General features: G+C 29.8%; 1 protein-coding gene and 1 non-coding gene across 2 annotated transcripts; one reads left to right on the top strand and one right to left on the bottom strand.

The window, feature by feature from the left end:
- Positions 1-564: 564 nt before the first annotated feature.
- Positions 565-20,058, top strand: LOC130802432 (uncharacterized). Its single transcript, XM_057666452.1, has 10 exons — positions 565-903; positions 1,718-1,935; positions 6,894-7,450; positions 8,377-8,680; positions 9,551-10,091; positions 14,844-15,020; positions 16,667-16,884; positions 17,607-18,160; positions 18,779-18,945; positions 19,123-20,058. The coding sequence occupies exons 1-10, from the start codon at positions 732-734 to the stop codon at positions 19,794-19,796; spliced, it is 3,582 nt and encodes a 1,193-aa protein (XP_057522435.1). The 5' UTR covers positions 565-731; the 3' UTR covers positions 19,797-20,058.
- Positions 20,059-25,534: 5,476 nt separating this feature from the next.
- Positions 25,535-25,606, bottom strand: TRNAG-UCC (transfer RNA glycine (anticodon UCC)). The gene has a single exon. It is a non-coding gene; the product is annotated as a tRNA-Gly (tRNA).
- Positions 25,607-26,637: the final 1,031 nt, after the last annotated feature.

Raw genomic sequence — 26,637 nt, 5'->3', positions numbered from 1 at the left:
TTGGAATTAGTGAGGGAGTGTGAGGTAGTTTTCAAAAAAGAAAATGTTTTATATACGTTGAGACAAATAAATAACAAAATTGTAGCAAAATAAATAGAACAATTAAAGTATTTTTGCACTAAAATTCACTACTTTCTAGTAAATATTTGTATTTTGGGTAGCATACTAAGAATAAAAACCATACGTAAAATCCTAATTGACCTAAACTAACAACTATTAAAAGGTAAGATGATGAAATGAGTGGGCTATAAGAATCAAACCCAAATCCTTTCTTAAAATGTGATATTTGCTTTATAACTGAGATAAAATTTAATTTTTATTATTTTATACTTTTTAAGTATAATATAATATAACATTAATTTACACTATTTATTTACTTGGGGGTTTAATTCAATTGCATGCATTTTAATTTCTCTTGCTCTCTCTCTTAGGGGTACGAGTATGATCTGTCTGCTATCTTTTCCCCAGACTCTAACTTTGTGTGGGAGAGTGGGTTGCTATTTATTTAAATTAAGTCAATCATGCTTAACCACTACAATTCACTTGGTCCTCTTTTTTCAAGTGCTACAAATGACTATTTAGACTCTTCATGATGACTACAACCTTTTCCCCATACAATAAATACATGGTATGTTCATAGTATTCATAACAAATTTTGTTTACTTCTCACCACAAAGCTAACATTATCACAAAACTAGCTAGAAGACCCAAATTATTAAGGCAAAAAAAAAATGCAAGAAAATCAGAGAGAAAGATTAGTTGATTCTGAAATCCCATCAAAGAATAATAACAAAGAAGAAAATGTAAGGAATTTACAAGTTCTTGATTCTTCATATGATTACAATGGAAAAATTCCTCTTCGATCTTCCACTGGTTCATGGAAAGCATCCTTCTTCATCATTGGTAAGACAACTTCCTATACTAATTAATTCAGTGTCTATGTTATGATTCGAGTCATTTAATAAAAAACTCAATTATTGAAACCAATTCAATTAAAAGATTAATTAAACTGATGATTGAAAACTGAGAATATGTTATATATTATATAATGCTCTCTCTTACGAGAGCACTTACGGTCCGTTTGGTAATCCATAATCGGTATTAAATAATAGGAATAGTAATAGAAAGTTAGTGTAATTTGGGTAGAAATATCTCTTGACAAATTTAATAATAATGCTTATTCTCCTTCAACAAAATATCATTTTTTTCAAAAACTTCATTTCAATGCACTACCATTTGAACATATAGTATTAAGTGGTAATGGAAAATTGTAAAAAAAATCTTTTTTATGATCAAATTTTTGTTATCATGAAAATGACATGATACATATCATGAAAATTTACAGTACAAATTATTTTCATTACTACCACTTAATACCGTTAACCAAACAGACCGTTAGAAGTAGAAGTATGGATGCAATAGATGTCCTCCTTATACATGGTATATGGATGAAAATTGAACCTATGACCCTTCTATCACCATGACTTTTGATATATACTATGTCAAAAAATCATCTCAAGTATTCAATTGAAAGCTTAGTAGTATGATGGTTGAAGCCTCAACATATATTATAAATGTTATATACTCTATTAACCATTGATTATATTGTTTGTTTGACTTTATAGATATCGGGGTTTTTAAACAACACATGTTGAAAAGAAAAAAAAATTTAATGAGTCAAGAATGTTGACAAATGTGTTTTTTTGAATGAATGTAGCAATTGAGTTTAGTGAAAGATTGAGCTACTTTGGAATAGCAACAAATTTGATAACATACCTGACACAAGTGATGCACCAAGACCTAAAAACAGCAGCCAACAACGTGAATATATGGGCTGGAGTTACAACCGTGATGCCTCTTCTTGGTGGGTTCCTTGCTGATGCTTACACTGGCCGCTACTTCATCATTCTCTTCTCTGCTGTCCTTTATGTCCTCGTAAGTCCAATTTTTTGCTTATTCATCTAAAATAAATTTATATTTTTATTATTTTTTTACAAATTAGGAAAATTAGCTAGAATAATTTAACTTTTTTCATGATTTTACTATAATAATTTCACCTATTGATTAATCATGATTAATCCCAACTTTAGGGGTATTTGCTTAGATTAAATTTGGGTAACCCGATGACTTACTATAGTAGGTAATTCACCAAAAAAGTAAATTGAAAATTAATTTAAAATTAAAGAAAAACTTTGCAAATTTAGATAAAAAATTTTGAATAATAAAAAAAATCATAATTTTTTAAAACTTTTTTTTACATTTTTTTGACATTTTATTTTAATCTATCCTTTTTTTCAAATAAAACTTGCTGTAACAAGTCATTCGGTTACTAAGTTTACTTTAGAAAAATACTCCTCAAAGTTGAGATTATTCATAGTTAATCAATAGGTGAAATTATTATAAGAAAATAATAAATAGTTTGGATTATTCTAGGTAATTTTTCCTATATTACTTACATGAATCAAAATGACACGTAGATGAAAATTATATAGATTTATTAATTTAAAGGTCAAAGATTTTTCGAGTGACTCTTATGATCACCTATGAGAAAATTAATCTTCTATTTTTCTTTTTGTCTGTATAAAATTATCCTTACCCTAAAATATAAAAAATAATATATACTTAAAAAAATTTATCGCCAAATTACACCACCCATGCAATTAATAAGGTTTGATATTTTTCATTTTTATTTGCTTATATATGACACTAATGGCTATGAATATGGGATATTTTAATTATTATATCGACTAATTGTTTTAATCAATTTAAATATTAGTCTTTTAATTTATAATTTTATTTAATTTATTATTGATATGGGTTGACTTAGAATAATTTATAAATTATCTTTAAGAAATTAGGAAAGGTTTTTTCAAGGAAAAATAAATTAAATTACTTATTAGTAATTATTTTTAATTATAAATATTATATAAAGAAAAATTGCCTATGTAAAGCATACCCAACAATTTATAATAAGTGAAGTGGACTGGACTGGTGAAGATGAATTACGTTACCTTTCATTAAGGTTGTCCCTTTTTTGGCTAAATTTTGAATACTTAACTCTATAAAATCTGTTTTTTCAAAGATTTAGTGACTGATATATTATTTATATTGTATGAAGTGTCGGTCGAGACCTTAAACAAAATAATTATCTTATACTATATATAATGCTAAATTCTTTAATCCCAATAGTCAAGAGCTAGAAAAATGAGTAAATTAGAAAATAAAATAAATTAAAAGATATAAATAATTTATTTTGAAGTATAATTTGATGTTAGATTTTAAATTTGTGCTATATTATATCTTTATTAATAAACACCTTGGGGTTCGTTAGCAAGATCCATCCCAATAGTATGCATCGTAATCATAATCACTTTTTACCAAGAAAATTATATTGGTAAAAAGAAAAGTATTCAACAAATTAGGATATACTTCCTTCGTTCTAAAATACTTGCACCAAATACGTTTTTGTGCAATCCAATGTGTTTGTCGGATCGTTTATATCTAGATTTATACATAACTAAAAATTATAAAAATTTATTGTTATGAAAATATGCGACGAAACGAATAAAACAAGATTCCACATGACTATGTTTTTTTTTGTATAATAGCCGAAACATGTAAATTACTATAGAATGATGAATAGTGTAGAAATTGATTTGCTGCAAGTAATATGTAACAGAGGAAGTATATATATATATATATATATATATATATATATATATATATATATATATATATATATATATATATATATATATATATATATATATATATATATATATATATATATATATATATATATATATATATATATATATATATATATATATATATGTTTCTATTGATATAAAACAAGATAGTTTTCATAATAAATATGAAAATATTCTCTATCATCTATTCTATATTCTAAACCTATATATTATTCTCAAATCTCAATGACAGGCAACAAAGTTTTTGTTTTTTCACCAAAAATCTAAAGGTAAAACAATTAATATTTAATAATCAAAACAAGATATTATTTATGATAAATATAAAGATATTCTCTATATTAAGTCTATATATTTAGATATAATATCAATTGGATTAGTTTTTAAGAAACTAATAGAAATGATTTATTGAATTAAGATATTACGTGTATTTGCACGAGGAGCTAACCTAGTAATAAGGATTGCATGTTTATATTTCTTCAACTATTTTGTTTTTCATAAATCCATCTTTCCTCCTCAGCGTCACTTTACAATAATTTTTTTCCTTTGTTACAAAAAAAATTATCTTAATCTTATACTTTTATAGTATTTTTAGGTTGAATTTTATAATCTCCTATTAATATCTACTCCAAATTCTTGCATTTCCTTAAAGGCAATATTTAACTAATTTGGGACAAATAGAATATATAATTTGTGATTTTATATAATTCAGTCGTGTTTTTGACATTACCCTTATATTTTTTTTTATATGTAATATGATTAACAATAATATAAATTATATAGTAGATAAATAAAACCCTACACTTCAAAGTATGAGGATGGAAATAAATACAATATTGTAATACGTATAGCTAACGGGTCGATCACATAAAAGTTAGTTTAATTGATATCAAAGAGCTAAAGTTACTAAAATAATACTAAGCAAGAAATTTCTCGTGTAAAAAGTACTAAAAAAAAATCTTGAATATAATGAATCACCTAATTCTAACTAGTATGAAATTCAGTTACTTTCCGATTTATATAAAAATGAATCCCTTAATTAATCATAACTTTAATATCTTTTTAGAACCTTATTAATTTTAATATTCAAACTTTCATTTTATTGAATAAATTAATATTAACTTAATTTAAGTGTACTTCAATCCTAAATTACTCATAATCTCAAATTTCTATTTTATTTAAAATGTTAATATATATAGCGGCTTAAATCAAGGCTCATTAAACATAGAAATAATCATCAACTCAACTTCATACAATAAATCTAGCAATATCATTTCATACTCTCAGTCCTAGAACTACTCACTAGACCGATGGAGGTTCTAAGCATTTAAAAACATCTTCACCGTACAGGGCTTAAAAATTTAGGATCTCAATATTAAATTACGTAGTATATGTTAAGTGTTCATTAATACAAAGTTGTAAGAAAAATATCATAATTTTTGAAATTGCATTAGCTTTTAAAAATTTTGTTAATTTTTTCTCCGCCTCTACACTATACACAGAAATGACAATTGAAATGCTAGGCATGATTCTAGACATATATTAATAGGAAAATAATTAAGATAAATTAAGGAATAAGAATCTAAAATAATCTAATCAAGAACATGCAAATCCTAGAAAAATTCAATAAAATAAATTTAATTTTAACTAATAATTAATATAAGAATAACCAATTAACAATTAAAGAACAATAGAACAACTAAAAAATAAAAACAATAATCGAAGAACATAAAATAAAACTTACAGTAATTTAATGGCAATTGAACTTTATTGCAATGAAAGGAGATATAAGATACTAACTTTTATCCAGAAATGAATAAAGAAATCAAGAAAAACTAAGAGGGAAAATGTCATGTGAAAACTAAAATTGACTGGGAAAACTAATTAGAAAGGAAAAACTAAAACCTAATAAATTTTCTAATTTATATTATTAGGTTTTGGGAAACAATCTTCTTAAAAATCTTATTTTTAACTAAATAAAATGAATAACATAAAAAGTAAATAATAAACTTCAATGGTCAAATCATGGGAAAAAACGTATAGACAGTTCCAAAAGACTAACGACTCATTATCGCCTATTATATAGCAACTCATCACTTTTCTTCAACTCTTGAATTTGTTGTGCGATGAGTCGTTGCTTTTATAAAGGGCTTTACAATGACACGTGGTTTCCTTTGTTTCATTTTCGCTCATTGTTTCTTTACCTGAAAGGGAATTTAGGTGATTTCTTCAAACATTTACCTTTTTATTATTCTATAAGACCTATAAAATAAACTCTAATATTTCCTCAAAATTACATATAAAACATCCATAAAATTAATTTCACAATTAAACTTATAAAAGTATGCATTATAATTAATAAGCCAGTCTAAAATATCACAAAAAAAGTATAAATGGTACTAATAAGTGCAAAATTATACTTATCAAATATAGTTTGCATGATTTATATTTTCAAAAATTTTATTTCGTCTATGACTACGTACAATCGATGAGCATGGAATATACTATTTAGCATAGAGAAGTAGAGTCCTAATCTATGTGTATAACACCTTTGGACTTTAGTGGATTCAACTTTCAACCTTCAACCCGTTTTGTATGAGACCGTCTCACGGTGAGACGACCTCAAAACAAGAAATTTATAAGGTAAAAGTGTCTATTATTAGACTATTTAACCCAATTATAAGACGTGTCTCACAGTGAGACTGTCTCATACAAGAATTTATATTTTTTGTTTCATTTATTATTACATGAGACAATCTCATTATACAAAGACACATTGCTTATATAGGTTAAATATCTAAACTAATAAATATTCTAAGAATTCTAAGAATATGTAAGGTTTTTACTAATAAGAGACAGTCTCTCACAAAAATAGTTATTTTAATTTTTTTTATCTAGAGAGAATATGTAAAGTACAAAACATGACCATGGATTTTACTCTTTTCAGTTTTTACATTTGATTTTTGTATTACTAAACTTAAATTTATAAGTGCTTACTTTAATATAATACAAAGCGATCACTTTGAAACTATGAGTGATTACTTTAAGATTATAAATAATCATTTTAAAACAATAAGTATTCATTAGACCAGTCCATTAGAGATGGTTTCACTATGTGATCGTCTCATTTAAGAATTTGTGTATATCAAAAACTAATAAGTCCTTTATTTGGCTCATTAACTTCAGGGTCTATCTCTTTTTACCATGACACAATACATTCCAACTCTAAAACCATGCACCAGAACACCAATTTCCTCATGTGAACATGCAACAAAACTCCATGAAACATTCTTCTTCATAGCAGCCTACTTAGTAGCCCTTGCAACCGGGGGCTACAAGCCATGTCTCGAGAGCTTTGGGGCGGACCAATTCGACGACAACCATACAAAAGAAAGGAAGCAAAAGATGTCATTTTTCAATTGGTGGAATGTTTCCCTTTGTAGTGGCCTATTTCTTGGGGTAACTTTAATTGTTTATGTACAAGATTATGTGAGTTGGGGTATTGGGTTTCTAATATTAGCTATAATTATGGGATTATCTGTACTTATTTTTGTTGTTGGAAGGCCATTTTATCGTTATAGAAGTGCTCTTGGAAGTCCCTTAACTCCATTGTTACAAGTTGTGGTTGCTGCTTTTGTTAAGAGGAAGTTATGTTGTCCTTCGGATCCCACGTTGTTTTATGAGAAATGTTTTGATTCTCACAAGCTCCAAAGGAGGCTTTTAAGTCATACTAATAGGCTAAGGTATGTACATTTATTTGATTTAGAGTATATAACATATCTTAGGGCCTCAACCATTGGCTTAAGCTTTTGGTAGAGTTGGTTCCTTGACGTGGTATCAGAGCCAGCGTGATAAGAGGTCACAGGACATGGGCGGATTCAAGGTCAGATGCCAACTAACAGTATTCAACTTGTGTATACAATCATATGCTTAGAGATACTATTATATGTATTGATTTAGTTGGTTGAAGTTCTGCTATGTGAATTCATTTACTTGGTTTGAACCCTCCTTAGATACATTTTTTCAAATATTATTGACATTATATGATTTTGACCTAGATTCGCCCCTGCTGACACAGACACCTAATTTCAATACTTTATTACTAATAGCGAATTTTAAAAAGCTTTTACTCCTCGTAAGAATTTTATATTATATGTTCTGTCATCAAATGGTCTATTATACGTACATCCAACTTCTATCATATAAAAAATAATCATCTTCATGCATCATTATTGCATAGATAATCTATATAATCAATAAATATTATTTAATTAAACATCTACATACATATTTAATCTAGAACAAAATCAAATAATGTCAATAATATTAGAAAAATGTTTAATAAGGGTTGAATCTGGGTCATCATTGTCACATATCAAAGCTCATACCAACATAACCTGCAAGTCATCATCATTGTACCCAATGTCCCGCTTGGAAGCAGGATTTAGGTGAGAGAAGGTGACGGACTATACATACCCGTACTCCCTTCAAAGAACTAGAGAAAAGAGATCGGTTATCCCTAAACATGTAGGAGCCCTGCATAAAAACAATGAGTATATACTTGTATACATAAGTTGAGTTGACAGCATTGACTGGACATAGATTAGCTGCTAACCATGTTCATGATCACCTATGATTTTTACTAATCAAAAATCAAAATACATTGTAGATTCTTTGATAAAGCAGCTATAATAGAAGAAGATGAAAGTAATGAAACAAGAACAAAAAGAGCAAATCCATGGAGGCTAGCAACAGTGACAAAAGTAGAAGAACTAAAGCTAATAATAGCCATGCTTCCCATATGGCTAACATGCTTAGTATTCGGCATAGGCATCGCACAAGGCTCAACATTCTTCATCAAACAAGGCACATCAATGAACAGAAAAATCACTCATAACTTTGAAATCCCTGCAGCATCAGTATACACCCTTACTGCTATAGGAATGATTGCTTCAGTGTCCTTTTATGATAAGGTACTATGATACACACAAAATCAAATAATTATAGAAATTTTTATTTCTTTTAATTGATTTTCACTGTGTTTTTTATCCACCATCCATTATATAGAGACAAGAGAGTTCTAACTAATTTCTTATTAGTAACAATTAGATATTTTCTAAGTAACTACTCTAAAGATATATTGGGTGTTTGGACCAATTGACTTTTTTATTTTCTGTTGGTTTTTGGTTTTGTTCAATTAGTATAAAAGTTGTTAGGTACATGACTTTTAAGCCGGCTAAAAAAATGATTTTTAAGTTAATATTAAAAAGCTACTTATTATAGTACTTTCTCCGTTCTCTAATGAAGTTAATATTAAGCTTAAACAATTAGCTTAAAGAGCTGACTTTTCAGTCAATAATTCCAGTTGGTTAAATCAGCCAACAACTCCAGTTAACAGTCATTTACAAAACAAGCTTATCATAAAATATATTCTTTTGCCTTTTTGAAATTACTACTGACAATGACGTATTATAAGTAGTATCGTTCTTGACCCTAGGCAAGGTAGCCATTGCCTATGGCTTAGAGTTGGAAAGGGGTTCAATATTTGCAAATTATGTTTGATGAAGTAAACACTTGAAAAAAATTTGCAATTTATGATTAGTTGCTTTATCAATTAAGAAGTATATATATGACACATCTACATTTGTAATGATAATTATAATATATTGGGGTCCGTCTCTATAAAAAGAGCTTATTTTTTTCGATTTGCATAGTACCCATAAAATGCCAAAAGTGAAACTAATTATAAGAAAAATGTAACTTTCAGCAACAAACTCAACGAAGTTTATAAGAAATGGTTAATTATTAAAATTCTAATTCTATTTTGTTCTATTTTCCATTAGGTACTCCTACCATACTTAAGAAAAATCACAGGAAATGAAAGAGGAATCAACATTCTTACAAGAATAGGAATTGGTATGATGATCTTAATCATATCAATGATGATCGCCGCGATCATCGAAAATCAAAGGTTAAAAGCATCATCACAAGGAAGAACATTAAGTGTATTTTGGCTAGCCCCTCAATTCTTGATCATTGGTATAGGAGATGGGTTTTCATTAGTAGGTATGCAAGAGTATTTCTATGATCAAGTTCCTGATTCTATGAGAAGTTTAGGGTTGGCGTTTTACCTTAGTGTTATTGGTGTTGGAAGCTTCCTTAGCACATTCTTGATTATTATTGTGGATTCTATTAATAGTGGGAAAAAATGGATCGGAAAGGATTTAAGTCAGAGTCGTCTTGATTATTTTTACTGGTTATTAATGGGCATATTTATTTTTAATATGTTTATTTTTGTTTGGTTGGCTAAGAATTATAGGTACAAAAATGTTGATAGAGGAATAAGTGTTGTTGATTCTAATGATGGGGAGAAGCAAGTAGTTATATAAATAGATAGATGATGTTGATATTAGAATATCTAGTATCAATATCAATCAATTAATATAGTCTACATATTGAACTTTATGTTTTTATTTATTGTAGTAAAAACTTTAGTTTTGTTCTTTACTTTAAGCTAAGGTTTTATGTATTGTTCTTTTTTTTTTTTAATAATTCTTAGTTGTAGTTCATGCTTCCTTTATCTTACTTGCTTATGTTAGATTTATTTGTTTTTATTAAGTATTGAAATTGGGAGAATCTTGGGGCAAATTCACTGTATATATGTACATTCATTAATTATAATTAAATTGTCAAACTAATTATAGATATTAGCATGTTAGAAAATAATCACATAAAGAGGAAAAAAAACATCATTAAAATAATTCTAATTCATCATCATCTAACCATTCTATCATCTAATTTGAATAGTACTCCTATAATCATAGAACAACACAAAAGCTCTAAATTTTTAGAAAAAATCTCTAATTTACACAATTGTCAATTACTCAATTTAATTCAATTAATGCTTAATAATAAATATAATCACATACAAAGTAACAATAAGATGAATAAATAAGTAAGAAATCATATATAAATTAATATGATCTTTTAAAATAAATATTTTCAACTTCACTAGAATTTAAACTGAAACTTAAAGGTTAAAATATAATTTGTGATGAATGACGACTTTATTTAAAAGTAACCTCATTTTAAATTAATGACTTTTATTTGAAGCTAAAAGAAATTTATTTGTCAAATTATTTTGCTTCTCTAATAACGAAATAAAAGTAAATGTTTTTTTTACAAAATAATTCTTAATTTTTAAAAAAATTTGTCTAAAAAGTTTTTCTTTAACACAACTAACCCACTTTAGTGAGCCATCATCATCAAAACACTCAGCATCCACTACAAACAATGCTATACAATCACAAAGAACTATCGTCCCTTACCTATAATGGGATTTTTAACGAGAAATGATGAGACTGTCTAAATTGTACGAATAATATTAAAGAACTAAAAAATATGTTGACTTGAATAAAAGTAATTTGTAAAAAGTTTTTATGAAAAATAATTATAGCAAAGTAAAAAAAAACGGATTAAAAAAGACGGCAATCGACAATCTACACTATAAAGGGAAATGCGGTTAAAGAGTCGTTCGGCTAAAAAAATATTCTCATAAAAAGAGATTCTTGCGAACGGATTAAAAAAGGAAACTAAAGGGGCAAATGACATAAAGTATTAGCTTTCTTGTATTTCCTTTACGTATTCTTCTGTCAAACGTATATTTGTAAATTCCATAAAAGTAAAGCTTTAAACCCATGAAGAAGAAGAAGATTTGATCATTTCAGACTACCATTTTTAATCAGAATTATATTCCACAGGTAAATAAATTTACAATATACTTAATTCTACTTTATTAATTTTTTGCTATATTTCTTTTTATTTTTGAATTTTTGGGATTGTAAATTTGTTGCTATCAAATATCTGATCGACAAGTAATGACATGCATTCACCATCTTTTGGCTAAATTCTCTATATTTAATTACTAATTTTCTTTCTGTAAAATAAGATTTAGAGAGGAAAAAAGAGAAAATAAATTTGTGTAAATAATGATATTTGAAAAGATAAAGTTGATAAATGTAACAAAAATTTACTTAATACTTCAATAGAAGCAAAAATCAAAGATATATTAACTAGTGAAATGGAGAGTTAAGATCGATAAGGTTTGAAGTACCTTGATGAACTATAACAATTGTAACTAATTTAACATTTGAAAAAAATTAAAATGCAAAATGACACAAAGATTTAAGGAAGTTCACCCAATGATGGCTACGTCCTCCGTGACGTGTAGTTTCTTGTTTATATTATTTCAATAGAGTAAAATAACTCTTACAAACAAAGTATTACAATTGAGTAAAAGAATAACAAAGGCTATGTATGTATTTAGGTTTAGGGGTTTGTGTTTGATGTGTTTGGATGAACAAATGAGCTTCCTATTTATAGAGGACATCACATGGATATATTTTGTTTGCTCGTTCGACCCACCCTGGAGCTCGCTCAGTCGAGCAGCCTTCAGAGGGCATTCTGACTGCTTTACTCGACCTAACATAGTAGAGCATCTTTTTAATTTCTTCATTAAGCCTCATAACTCCATGATTAAGTCCTACTTCATTACCTTTATAACTGATGAATTAATCCACACTTTAACCACCATCATAAATCACAAACATTAAGTCACAACTTAATACACCCATTAAAGTCATCCATAGGATTCAATCCCATGAGTTACTTATGAATACACACATTAATTATGCACTCAACTCACATTATTCTCAATAACTAGAGTATAAATTAATTTTGAAAAAAAAATTGGGGTATTGTATTAGTTTAATATATAGTCTTTGTGTCTCTCTCAATTGTAAAGTATTTGAGAAAAAATTTGGATATTTTTCCAATTGTAGTATATATTATTATAATCTTTATGCAGTGACGGATCTAGGATTTGAATCATTAAGTTGCGAGTTTAATAAAAGCGTTTTGATTCTCATTAACAAGTAAATCATAACTTGAAAGACTATAACATAAATAAAGTAAAATGATGCTTTTTAATAATTTTATTCATGAATCGTGAATAACAATCAATAAAATCATAAACAAACACGAATATAAATTCTAATTCTCCATTGAATAATATAAATCATAATTTAAAGTAATAAAATTGAAATTATCATAATTTAAAGCAAATTGAAATTCTAATTCATAAAAAATTGCAACAAATAATACCCAAATTATACACAAATAAAATTTATTTTATCATTATTAGAAACAAATTAAAATGGAGCCCAAATCAAACATAATCATAAAATGTAATTTACACAAATAAAATTGCTTTTGTACCCAAAGACATCTAATGTGGGCATAGGGCAGTGGCGGTTGTTCACCACAAAAGGCGGCAACCACGGTCAGTAGACGGAAGCAACGGTTGCCGGTCAGCACTCAACAGGCAGTCAAGGGACCGAAGTTTCAATGAAAAATTGGAAAACATAGAGAGTCGAAGGAGAAAGAACCAAAAAGGCAAGAACTAGAAATTAGAGGGAAATTGAATAGCCAAAACATTTCCTTCCATAAGTATTAATAAGGTTAAAATTAAAAATTATTAATTTCTCTATCCCTCTCATTTCTAAAATATTTAAGAATTATAAATTAGCTTAATAATTAAATACTTATATATTCTTTTACTCTTATAATAGATATCTAAATTTCGTCACCTACAATAAAAATTAATTTATTATCGCCTGTTATATACTGGAATTTCCTAATATATTCAAATAAAAAGTTTTGTGAGAATATTTAATAATTTGTGCAACCCAACCTTCCTCACTTAAATTTTAGAGCTCTTTACTTTACACATTTTATAAATAATTAAAAATAAAACTTGATCACTTTATGTCTCTCTTTTTGTGTAAGTGATCAGAACTCTCTTTCATATTTAATTTGTTTTATTTTTCATTTTGAGTTCATTTTAATAAATTTGTCTTTTTATTTTGGAATAAAATTTTATCACTTCTCTTGTTTATTTTTTAAATATATCACTACTTTAACTAAATAAATACTATTTATACTTCACTCTTTAGTCTTCATACGAAAAATAAATAATATTTCTTTCGTTTCATATTACTTGCAATATTACAAGATATTGCACTATTTATTATTATCTTATTTAATCTATAAATTAAAATATAAGCAAATAGAATCTTATTTAATTTGTCTCAATACAAAAATTATAGTGAGTGTTACTAGCTACTCACTAGGGAGTACTATACACATTTATTAAGTCGTTCCTATATCGATAATATATGTATGTCGTTTGTTCATTAAAAGATACCACCACCAATAGGCTCATTTCATTATACACTTTTAACTACTTTATCGCAAGCAATTTTGAATATTTATGATTTTTTATTTAGAGTTGGAAAACATAATATAATGAAGCTAGAAAAAAATTAATATAATATTTAATTTTCAATAACTATTTTAATTTTAAAAAATAATTATTAATAAAACAATTATATTTTTCAGAATATTTAGTTGTATATCAACTTCTTTTCAGAACGTTACAACCTTTAGCGTTTCATAATCAAAAGTAGTATTTTAGTAGTTCTACACAGATTTTCTCACCAAATTTATATATAATAACAATAACAACTACCATAAGTCCATAACTAATATTTTTGCCGAAAAATAATAATTTACACAAATCTAACATTACAATTATACATTCCACTATAAATTACTTATATAATCCTTATGGACAAACATTAACACTTATATATCGGCTCATATTGTTGACCCCAATCTTTTAAAATTAAACACCTTGTATTGTTATATACTACTACTCACAATGATAACTACTTAAACAGCTTACAACTACCCCACAACTACCTTTCACTAATCAAACCCAAGTAATATATTTATAATAATTCATCACACGTAAGTTGATAAATGATGGTATATATTAATTAACTCTTCATTTGTCTTCATGCTATTACAATATCTTGATCAATCAAATTACCGACACATATTTTCTTGCTCTAGGTTGATTTGTCTTGTTGTTTATTGCATTTTTCACACCGACACTTAAATTTTTTAATTATTTTATTTTAACATGTGCTTAATAAATGATATATATTCTAGAACCCATTTAATATATATTAATTAATTTCTTGTATATTTATAAATTATATTTTTGCATTGAAGTGAAGTTGAAAGAAATGGTTCAGTCACAAAGAGAAAGAGACGATTGTAGTGAAGTTCCACTAATAGAAGATGAAGATGTAGTGGAATCTCAAGTTCAAGACTCATCGGTAGACTATAAAGGAAGGCCAGCTCTTCGAGCTACTACCGGTTCATGGAAAGCTTCATATTTCATTATAGGTAACTTTATACATTTGTACTTCTACTAGTAATTAAGGTCTAAATGTTTCAGTGTTTTGCAAACGATTAATAGTTAATAGTCAGTAGTTGATTGAAGTGATGACTTATTTGATCAGCTGATTTGACTAAGAAAAATTTGTTAAAAAATACTTGATTCATAATAAGTAGTTTCAACTCATCGCTAGATAATTTACCAAACATTAGCATTAGATAGTATGATTACCCTCTTATTATCTATTTGTACCACTGTAAACTGAAATTTTACATTAACCTATTTTACCAAACACCTCAATAATTTTTAGAAAAATTTAGGCCATGGTCCAAATCATTTAATTAAAAACTTTTTTGATATTCAATGGTACATGTAGCATATATCATGAATTTCATTAAGTTATGGTTCCAGTCATTTATTTGCACAAATTAACGATGTTTTTACTCATCATAGCGACTTTTTAAAAAAATATTTAATCTAAAAATTAAGTTTAAAATTTAAAAAAAAATTAGTATTTAAATAAATAAGTGTATATAAATTTAATATAATTAAGAAATTGATTTTAAAAATTTTTATAAAATAAAAAGGTTTAAGGTTTCTCATGTAAATCAAAGGTAAAATCCAAGTGAAACAGCTTATCTCAGCCAGAGTCATCAAAATTAACAACATATTACATAACTACAATACTTACATTTTTTTTTACGTCTATAATTTTTCAAAAATCTCAAATTTCAAAGCAGTCTTTAAGAAATGATTCTTTAAATAACATATTTTCTCTTAAGTCGTCAGACCTCAACAATAATGACTGCATCAATCCACTTATCATATTTGGTTTTTTATAAGCGTATATATAAAAAAGATATAGTCAGCAAATAATTTATTACTTTTGTCTCAAGAAGTAAATTTTTTATTATTTTTTTAAATATTAATTATGTATTTTCAAGATATATATATTAAAACTCAAATAATTAAATAAAAAATAAATAGAAAAAAAAATTCTCTTATAGTTTTTAGTCTTCGTGAGAGACTATTTAATTTTTGTATTACACCGTTTTTTTACCGTTTTGTATTTCTTACCTCATTTAGACTTGAAAAATGGTTCATTTCAAATGGTTCATCTTTTTTCCTATTGGTTTGTAATTTGTATGTATTGATGTTTATATTTTATACTCTCTATTTCTTAATGAAGTTCTTATAAGAAATATTTATGAGCATTAGAAAATTAGAAATTTTTAGATAGTAGAGATATTATCTTATTGAATGATAAATTTGATGGAGGAAAAGTGAGGACCATAAGTATTTAAAAAATATTCAAAAGAAAGTTAATGGAAAAAAAATAGAAACCACAATTGATAAAAATATGTTTTTGTAAAGTTAATGGAAAATATATGAAGATCATGAAGAATATAAAAATATTAAAATAAAGTTACTGAGAGATATATAGAGACATTAGGCATTAATAAAATATTAAAATGAGGATGAATAAGGTTATTTTTGTCAAAAATTTGTGAAATAAATAAAAAGATTCATTATAAAAAACAAGAAATAGAACACCTCAAAAAAAAGTGGGAACTTCTTTAAAGAACGAAAGAAGTAATATAAAGGAAAAAAAAATTGTAATGTTAATTGAAAAAATAATATAAATGTCATGCAGCCATTGAGTTTGGTGAGAGGCTAAGCTACTTCGGAATATCATCAAATATGATAACATATTTGACAACAGTAATGCACCAAGATCTAAAAACAGCGGCTAATAGCGTAAATGTTTGGATTGGGGCTACAACTGTTATGCCTTTGCTTTTTGGCTTTGTCGCCGATGCTTTTACTGGTCGCTACGTCATGATTCTCTTTTCCGCCATCTTTTATCTCCTGGTAACTTCATTGCTTAATACTTCTATTCTATCATTGCACTCTGTTTGATATTGTCAAGAAATCAACTCAAAATAAAAATTTAAGCTTTTAGTTGAATTGATTTTTTGATATGATATTAGAGCTAACGTGATAAGAGGTTACAAGTTTGAATGTGAATCATCTCTCATTTTGATGTCAAATATTTAGCGCTAGGTATGAAGAGAGTATGTGTTGTATCAACACTTTTAGCCCAAAGGGCTTACGTGTAAGGAAACGTGTTAGAATATATATAACTTATTCTAATACAATAGAGTATAATATAACATATTATTGAGCTTCAATCAAATACTTCAACATTTGTTGAGTCAAGCTTTTGACTTTGTATCTGACAAACCCATATAATCAGCTTAATTCTCTCTAATTGATTACTTTAACATTGTAAGTGATCAGTTTAAGGTTATAAATAATCACTTTAAGACTCCACTTTAAAGTTATAATCGTTATTTTAAGATTGTAAGTGACCACTTTAAAATTATCTATAAGTGATCACTTTGATACCATAAATGTACATTGAGTCAAACATAATAGAGATGGTCTGATCTCACCGTGAGGCTGTCTCATTTTAGAATTTGTCATAGTTGTGTAAGACAGTTTTTTTTTAATACACCATATTCATAGATTTAATAGCTCATCTAATACAAATAATTATTATTATTGTACATTTTTTTCCACAAAAAATTCAGGGTTTAGGTACATTCACAATGTCACAATACATTCCAAGTCTCAAACCTTGCAACACAACCACAACAACTTCATGCAAGTCCATAAGCAACATACACAAAATAGTCTTCTACATAGCCGCCTACCTTGTGGCCATAGCCACAAGTGGTTACAGGCCATGCTTGGAGGCTTTCGGGGCGGACCAATTCGACGACTACCACTCCAAAGAAAGGAGGCAAAAGTTATCCTTCTTCAATTGGTGGAACGTTGCCTTGTGCGGTGGTCTATTCTTTGGGGTTACTATAATTGTTTATGTACAAGATTTTATAAGTTGGGGCATTGCCTTTTTGATCTTGACTATAATAATGGGGATCACTTTCTTGTTGTTTATTCTTGGGACCCCTATATATCGTTACAAGACTCTTGTTGGAAGCCCTTTTACACAATTGGTTCAAGTGTTGGTTGCTGCTTTTGTTAAGAGAAATCTAGATTGTCCTTTGGATTCTAACTTGTTGTATGAAGATCATGATTTGAACAAGCTTCAAGGGAGATGTTTGGGTCATACTAATCGACTCAGGTAAGTAAACATGATTATACATGATTATATATGATAAATTTGTCGTTAGGCTTGTTCATAACAAGACTCACATGAGAACACAAGACACCAAAGGAGAGTTGATTGCACAAAAGTTCGATGAAGTTTCATCCTAAAACTAATGGTTAATAAGAGGAGTAGCCCATCAAGCTTATCACTATGTTTGGGTCGCAATTTTGGAGAGAAAAGAAAGAAAAGGAAAGAAAGGGGAAGGGAAGAAAGGGAAAGGAAGGAAAGAGAAACGAAAGGGAAGTAACTCTTGCTTATTTGGGAGGGAAAGGAAAGAAAATAAAGGGAGATGGAAGTTTTCCTTTCAAATCTTTCTTTGAAAATATTGATAATTTTTACAAAAATCATCAATTCAATCCCTCTAAATTCCTCCTCTCAAAATCTTTTCCCTTTCATTTTGTTATCCAAACAAGAGATCCCTCATCCCTCCAAATGTCTCCCCTTTCTTTCTTCCATTTACTTCCATCCAAACATACCTTATATATTAGTCATTAACCTCTCTCTAACTCTTATGAAGTATGCATGTCGTATTTTTCAATTATATATGATGACATTCATAGTAAGTCAAGCCTAATTTAACAACTATTGCAGGTTTCTTGACAAAGCTGCTATAATTGTAAACCATAAAAGTGACGAAGAAGAGGATACTGATAAACGACTAAATCCATGGAGCCTCGCAAGTGTGACACAAGTAGAAGAACTAAAACTTCTAATCACGATCATTCCTATATGGTTAACTTGCTTAGCGTTTGGCGTAGGTACTGATAATTTTTTCATTAGGCTTGTACATAACAACGTTGCCTGCACATAAACTCAATGAGTATTCTTCCTAAAACCAATTGGTAATAGGAGGAGTAGCCCATCAAGCTTATATGTTAATCAACCTTTCTCTAATTTTTCGATGTGAAATCATATTTAGGTTACTTTTCCATCAGGTACTGCCCAAGGAGCCACATTCTCCGTCAAACAAGCAAGCGCAATGAACAGAAAAATCTTCAAAGACATAGAAATCCCACCAGCTTCTATGACAACGATAACATCGATATCATTAATGGCCACAATCTCATTATACGACAAAATCCTCATTCCATACTTACAAAAAATTACAGGCAAAGAACGAGGCATTAACATTCTTACAAGAATAGGCATCGGAATGTTTATACCAATCATAACAATGAGTATCTCCGCCTTGATAGAGAAGAAGCGATTAAACGCATTATCTCGTGGAGAAATTCTTCATGTTGTATGGCTCGCGCCATACAACATAATGATTGGTATTGGGGATGGATTTTCCTTAGTAGGAATGCAAGAGTTTTTCTATGATCAAGTTCCAAATTCAATGAGGAGTTTAGGGTTGGCATTTTATTTAAGTGCAATTGGTGTTGGGAGTTTTCTTAGTAGTATTTTGATTATTATTGTGGATTTTGTTGTAGGGATTAGTGGTGGGAAGAAATGGATAGGTGAGGATGTTAATTATAGTCATCTTGATTATTATTATTGGCTCTTAGCAGCTATTTTTGCATCTAATTTGTGTGTATTCATGGTATTAAGTAAGAATTATAGGTACAAAAATGTTAAGAGAAGTGTTGTTGGTACATTAGATGGGTGATTTATTCTTCTTATAATTGAGAGATCGAACATATGTATCAAATTATATTACTTAATTTGCTAGCTAATTATGTGTGAAGTATATCTTTAATTTCATTATTTGAGTTAATAGTAGCTTGGTCGTCATAACTTGCTTGAATATTAGGAGTGAAGTCAAGAAAAAGTAATACTATTATTTTTTAATTGAAATAAAAATCTAAATCTTGAGAAATTCATTTGCTTCCCTCTTAATTAGCTTATACAATTAATTAATGACGTCTATTCAAATTTATCAATCCTAACAATCCGTTCGGTAGATAGTAATAAATGGTGGTAATGAAAATAAAAAATAGTATGATTTTGGTTGAAAAATCTCTTGACCATATTGATAGTCATGCTTGTCCAACTTCAATCATCTCATTTTCTTCGTAAAATTCATTCCAATGCATTACCATTAGGAGAGGTGGTATTAGGTGGTAATAGAAATTTGTAAACAATCCTTAATATTATATATATATATATATATATATATATATATATATATATATATATATATATATATATATATATATATATATATATATATATATATATATATAGAAAAGAATTTCGAAGCAAAGCCCAGCAAAATCTTGTTGCTGATTTTATTAAAAGAAGCTTTTATATTACAAAGAATGTTCCAGAAACCATTAGGACCAAAATGCCCTTCTGACTTGAAAAAATACTTGGCTAAAATATCTAAAATATATCTTAATACCCCCCTCAAGTTGGAGCATGAGAATCGAAAATGCCCAACTTGGAAAGAAGAAGATCAAACTGTGGTTTGCCGAGGGCTTTTGTGAAAATGTCCGCCAATTGCGATGTAGTCGTCACATGACTAGGAGAAATTAGGCCATCAATGATTGCATCGCGAACAAAGTGACAGTCTACCTCAATATGCTTTGTTCGTTCATGAAAAACGGGATTCTTTGCAATGTGTAAAGCAGATTCACTATCGCAGAACAATTTTATTGCTTTAGGATGATGAACGCCCAAACTTAACAACAAACCTTTTAGCCACTTCAGTTCACATGTGATTGCAGCCATTGATCGATATTCGGCTTCAGCTGAAGAGCGAGACACTGTATGTTGTTTCTTTGTTTTCCAAGAAATAGGGGATTGTCCTAGAAAAACAAGCCATCCTGTTAGTGAGCGACGAGTGAGAGGGCATGCAGCCCAATCTGAATCACACCAGCCTTCCAAGGTTAACTCACTATCCGAACGCAACAAAATACCCTGGCCGGGAGTACCCTTTAAATAGCGCACTACTCGGAGAGCTGCTTCCCAATGCTCAAGACGAGGTTCCTGCATAAACTGAGACAAGATATGAACTGAATAGGCAAGATCTGGGCGAGTGACTGCGAGATATATCAAACGCCCTACAAGACGACGGTAAGCCTCGGGATCCTTCATATATTCTCCAGTAGCAAGAGCAAGCCTGTGATTTTGTTCAATAGGAAACCCAACAGGCTTTGCCCCTAATAAACCTATTTCAGAAATAATATCTAGAGTGTACTTACGTTGGCATAAGAACAAACCAGATGAACTACGAGCAACCTCAATTCCTAAGAAGTATTTGAGACCACCAAGATCTTTCATTTTGAAACAATTACTAAGATAAGCTTTAAAAAGAGTAAGTGCAGCGGAATCATTCCCAGAGATAATAAGATCATCTACATAGACTAAAACGTTGATTTGAATAATGCCTTTAGTATAAGTAAAAAGAGAATAATCGGAATATGATTGAAGAAAGCCATATTCTTTCAAAGCGAATACTAATTTTGCAAACCAACAACGTGGAGCTTGTTTTAAACCATACAGTGATTTGCGTAAGCGACATATCAATGACGGATCTGAACACTCGAAACCAGGAGGTAATTTCATGTAAACTTCTTAATTAAGATCACCATGCAAGAAGGCATTATGAACATCCATTTGATGTAATTCCCAGTGTTTTGAAGCTGCTATTGCAAGAAAGGCACGTACTGTGGTCATTTTGGCAACCGGAGCAAATGTTTCAGTGTAATCAATTCCTGCTTGTTGATGATTACCCAAAACAACTAATCGAGACTTAAGACGCTCAATATTACCATTTGACAAATATTTTGTCCTGTAAATCCATTGACTACCTAGAGGACGTTTCCCGGGAGGAAGTCGCTCCAAGGTCCATGTGCCATTGTCCTCTAAAGCTTTTATTTCATCTTGCATAGATTTACGCCACTCCTCATACTTCATGGCTTCCTTAAAGGATTTTGGATCTTTTCCCTTAATGATGGCTGCAAGAAATGTACGATAATGCATGGAAAAATTGTCACAATTTATATAATGTGCTAAAGGATACGGAGTACCTGAGGAGTAATTGGAAGAAGGAGAGCTAGAGGACGGACTATTAGCAAAAACCATATGAGTCACAAAATCCCGATACAAAACGTTTGGGAATTTGTCACGAAACCCACGACCCAAAAGAGCAGGAGGCAGTTGATCCGATGTAGCGAGCGCTGGATCAGAGGAAGTACTATTGGGCTGTTGTAAGGGAGGAGGCTCAACAGCCGATGGTGACCCAGCAAGAGGAAAAGAAGAACATGATTGAATTGGAAGAGCTGACCCAGAGCTTGTAAATGGCTCAGTGAAACTAACAGATTCATCATGCTCATTTGGAATAGTTAAAATTCCTTTTTCACTTTCTTCAGATTGAATATCCTCATAAATTGGCAAATTGTATTCAATAAAATCATGATGCACATCTTGAGTACTATTACTTTTATACTGAACATCTTGATATGGAAAAACATCCTCAACAAATTTTACGTCTCTAGAAACAAAGAAATCCTGCGTGTCAAGGTCAAATAATTTCCAACCTTTCTTTCCATAAGGATAGCCCACAAAGACACACTTACGACTTCGACTTGCAAACTTATCACCATTAGTCTTTTGATTATGAGCAAAACACAAACACCCAAATACTCTAATAGCATCAAAGAACGGAGGTTTATGAAATAAAATTTCAAAAGGTGTTTTATTATATAGGAGGGGAGTAGGTGTGCGGTTAATTAAGTGGGCCGCAGCTAAAACACATTCACCCCAAAAAAAATAGGCAAGTTTGCTTGAAACCTCAAAGCTCTTGCGACATTCAAGATATGTTTATGTTTGCGCTCAACTTTTCCATTTTGTTGGGGGGTACCAACACAAGATGTTTGAAATAAAATGCCAGTGGTACTAAAATAATCAAGTAAACAATTAAACTCTGTCCCATTATCACTTTGTACTACCTTAATTTTTTGTGAGAATTGTCGATCGACCAAAGCAACAAAAGACATAAACACACGAAAAACTTCCAATTTGTCAATTAACAGATATATCCAAACAGCTCTTGAATAATCATCAACAATAGTTAAAAAATATCGAGCACCACATGATGAAATATGACGATATGAACCCCATAAATCAATATGAATTTTTTCAAAGATTCGAGATGTTTTATTATCACTTGTGAAAAATTTGTCTCTAGGATGTTTAGCATGCATACAAATTTCACACCTTGATGGTAAACTATCTTTTGTATTTTGTACATGAGGAATCAACTTAACTATTTTTTCAGAAGGATGTCCTAGGCGACGATGCCACAATTCCAAACTCGATGTTGCGGCAAAAATAGAGGCGCATGTAGAAACGTTTGGTTTGCTAAAATAGTATAGTCCATCTTTTCTAACTCTCATTCCAATCAGCTCCTTCGTTTGGTCCTGTATAGCACAAATAAGAGAATTAAATTGTACAATTGTCTGTAATTTGTCATTAAGTTGAGAAACCGAAAGTAAATTGCAACTTAAATTCGGAACATAAAGAACACCAATGAGAGTAATTTTATTTAACAAACAAATAGAGCCAACCAAAGTAGCAATGACTTGTTCGCCATTAGGCAAACCAACTGGACACTCAAGAGGATGAGTGTCAAACAACCAAGCCAAATCCCCGGTGACATGATGCGTAGCACCGGTATCAATTATCCAGGATGTCATATCAAATTTACCATTGAGACGATTATCGGGAACATTAGAGTTACCAATAACCTCAGATATAGCCTTCCATTGTTCTGCAGTAAAATTTTGTCCAAAAGCAGAAACAGAGGGAATGAGAGACTTGTTCGAAAAATCACTACTAGTGACATTAGCACGCACTTGTCCTCTACTACTGGAAGATTTCTTCCCAGCAGACCATTTGTCTGGATAGCCATTGATTTCATAGCAATAGTTGGAATCATGCCCACGTTTTTTGCAATGACCACAAGTGATTTCAGCCCAACAACGAGAGGCTTCATGACCAAGCTTATTACATTTAGAACAAATTGGTCGGTCAGAGGAACCACGAATCCGACCTGCATCAGAACGCACAGCAAATCCAAGAACATCCGGTGATTTATGATCAATTTCGAGCCTTGAGGTTCGCACCCGTTCTTCTTGGGTGACTAACTGATAAGCACGATCAAGACAGGGGATTCTTGTGACAGAATTTGGGTTCTTAAAGATCCATAAAAATCAGAATTCAATCCCATTAAAAATTCATGTAATTGATTTTGCTCTCGACGTTTTTCATGTAAAGAACCACAAGTACAAGAAGGAAGAGAGCATGAGATTAAAGGTTCATGATTATCCAATTCTTGCCATAAAGAATGAAGTTTACCGTAATATACTGAAACAGACATCTCCTTTGTTTGTTCACATTTAGCAATTGAAGATTTCAATTGTTGAATTCGTGGTCCATTAGTTTGAGCGTACCTGTGTTGAAGGTGATCCCAAAAAGGCTTGGCTTCCCGAAATTTGGATAAGGAAGATCGAATTTCAGGATCAATTGTATTTGAGATCCAAGAAATAAGCATGGCGTTAATGGCCGTCCAGTCTGAGCGGGTGCAAGGTGGGGAAGGAGAAGTGATGGTGCCATCCAAGAACTCGAATTTACGGCGAGCTTCAAGAGCCAATTGAATGTCGGCTGCCCAGGATGCGTAATTATCAGATTTTAATCGGGTTGGAGTGATGAAATCGCCCGGTCGATCTTGGGAACCGAGATAATAAGGAGAATTAGGTTTGATTTCTGGTGGTGGCGGCGGCGGCGGTGGTGGATTGATGTCCGCCATTGAAGAAGAGAAGAGAAGGGAAGATTAGGCTGATACCATGAAAAGAATTTCGAAGCAAAGCCCAGCAAAATCTTGTTGCTGATTTTATTAAAAGAAGCTTTTATATTACAAAGAATGTTCCAGAAACCATTAGGACCAAAATGCCCTTCCGACTTGAAAAAATACTTGGCTAAAATATCTAAAATATATCTCAATATATATATATATATATTATTTAGGAAAAGTATTGCAACTAAATCGAGAAAGCAAGTAAATTTATATAGTTTGGAAAGATTATATGCTAATTTCTCTATCAAGCCAAGTCAAGGTGACATCATTATTAATTTATTATATTGATCAAATTAGATTAGTACTTGTGTAATATACTCTGATAACATTTTTATCATTAATTTAATATTAATGTAAGGTTTATGATATTTTTAACAAAAAATATTAAAATTTGAGAACTTTTCTACATACTTAATTGAAAAATTGAAGAGTTTGTATAAATAATTTAGAAATTAGTAGAACTTTTCTACATACTGCCAAAGTGCTCCTCGACCCGAAAGATCTCTAAAAGGGATTTATGGAACTAAAAGGAAAAAAACACATAATGCGTTTGCCGGGAGTCGAACCCGGGTCTATTGCTTGGAAGGCAATTATCCTAACCGTTGGACTACAAACGCCTGTACATCAATAAAGACACTTTGGTTGTAATAGAATGCAGAACAACATCTTTGAATCTAGAAGAGAGAATTTTACATTAAAAAGCAAGGGTGTCAAACAGATCGGATTGGATCATTTTCAGATTCGGGTCATATATAAATAGGTCAATAAACCCTTAACCCGAACCTGATCTGTTTAATTAAATGGGTCAAAAATTAAAACTCTGACCTGATCTGTAGCAGATCGGGTCAACCTGCTAAAAACCCACTTAACTTGCTTTTTTTTTTTTTGAATTCGTTCAGGTTTTTCAGATCATTTGACCCATATTATTCAGGACATTTGACCCACATACTTTTAGTCATGTGACCTATTTTTTTCAATTCATTATAATCTAAAATAACTTACTAAATGGTTGCATACTTCATAGTAAAAAGTCTTTAAGAGTCAACAAACAAAACAAAATATAACAACTAATTGTACTACTCATTAATATACTGAACAACAATAAAATGGGTTTTTAAGCTTAAAGAGGGAAAATTTGAATGGGTTTTTAAGCTTAAAGTACTACTCTCATTCCAAACATACTTACCCAGAAATCTAATGGATTACTTCATCCGCCATTGTTAAATGGGTGTTTGAGCTTAAAGTGGGAGAATTTGAGTAACAAAAAAATCAAACACAAAAAAATCGAAAAAATCGAACCACAAAACATTATGAAGATGACATTAACAACACAAAAAGTAAAATCGAACACATCCGCCGTTTACTGTAAACAGTGTTTAGGGGTTATAAAAATGGGATGAAAGTCGCTTATACCGATACATATACTAGATGAAAACAGCTTGGGGTTTTTTTAACAGGGTTAGCTGGTTAAGGGTTTTTAAGTTGGGCCTTTATTTGTTGGCCTGTTTAGCTTTTTTTTTTTAATTTTTTTTTTTTACATTTTATGTCAAAGTTATAAAGTTTTAGGTCAAATATTAAAAGGGCTAATATCAGACAGTATAGGTCGACCCAACTTGATTGAACCATTTAATAAATGGGTTAAACAGAT

This window comes from Amaranthus tricolor, chromosome 16, assembly GCF_026212465.1.
Source record: "Amaranthus tricolor cultivar Red isolate AtriRed21 chromosome 16, ASM2621246v1, whole genome shotgun sequence".
In the NCBI taxonomy this organism is placed as follows: domain Eukaryota; kingdom Viridiplantae; phylum Streptophyta; class Magnoliopsida; order Caryophyllales; family Amaranthaceae; genus Amaranthus; species Amaranthus tricolor.
This window is presented reverse-complemented; position numbering and strand designations above follow the sequence as displayed.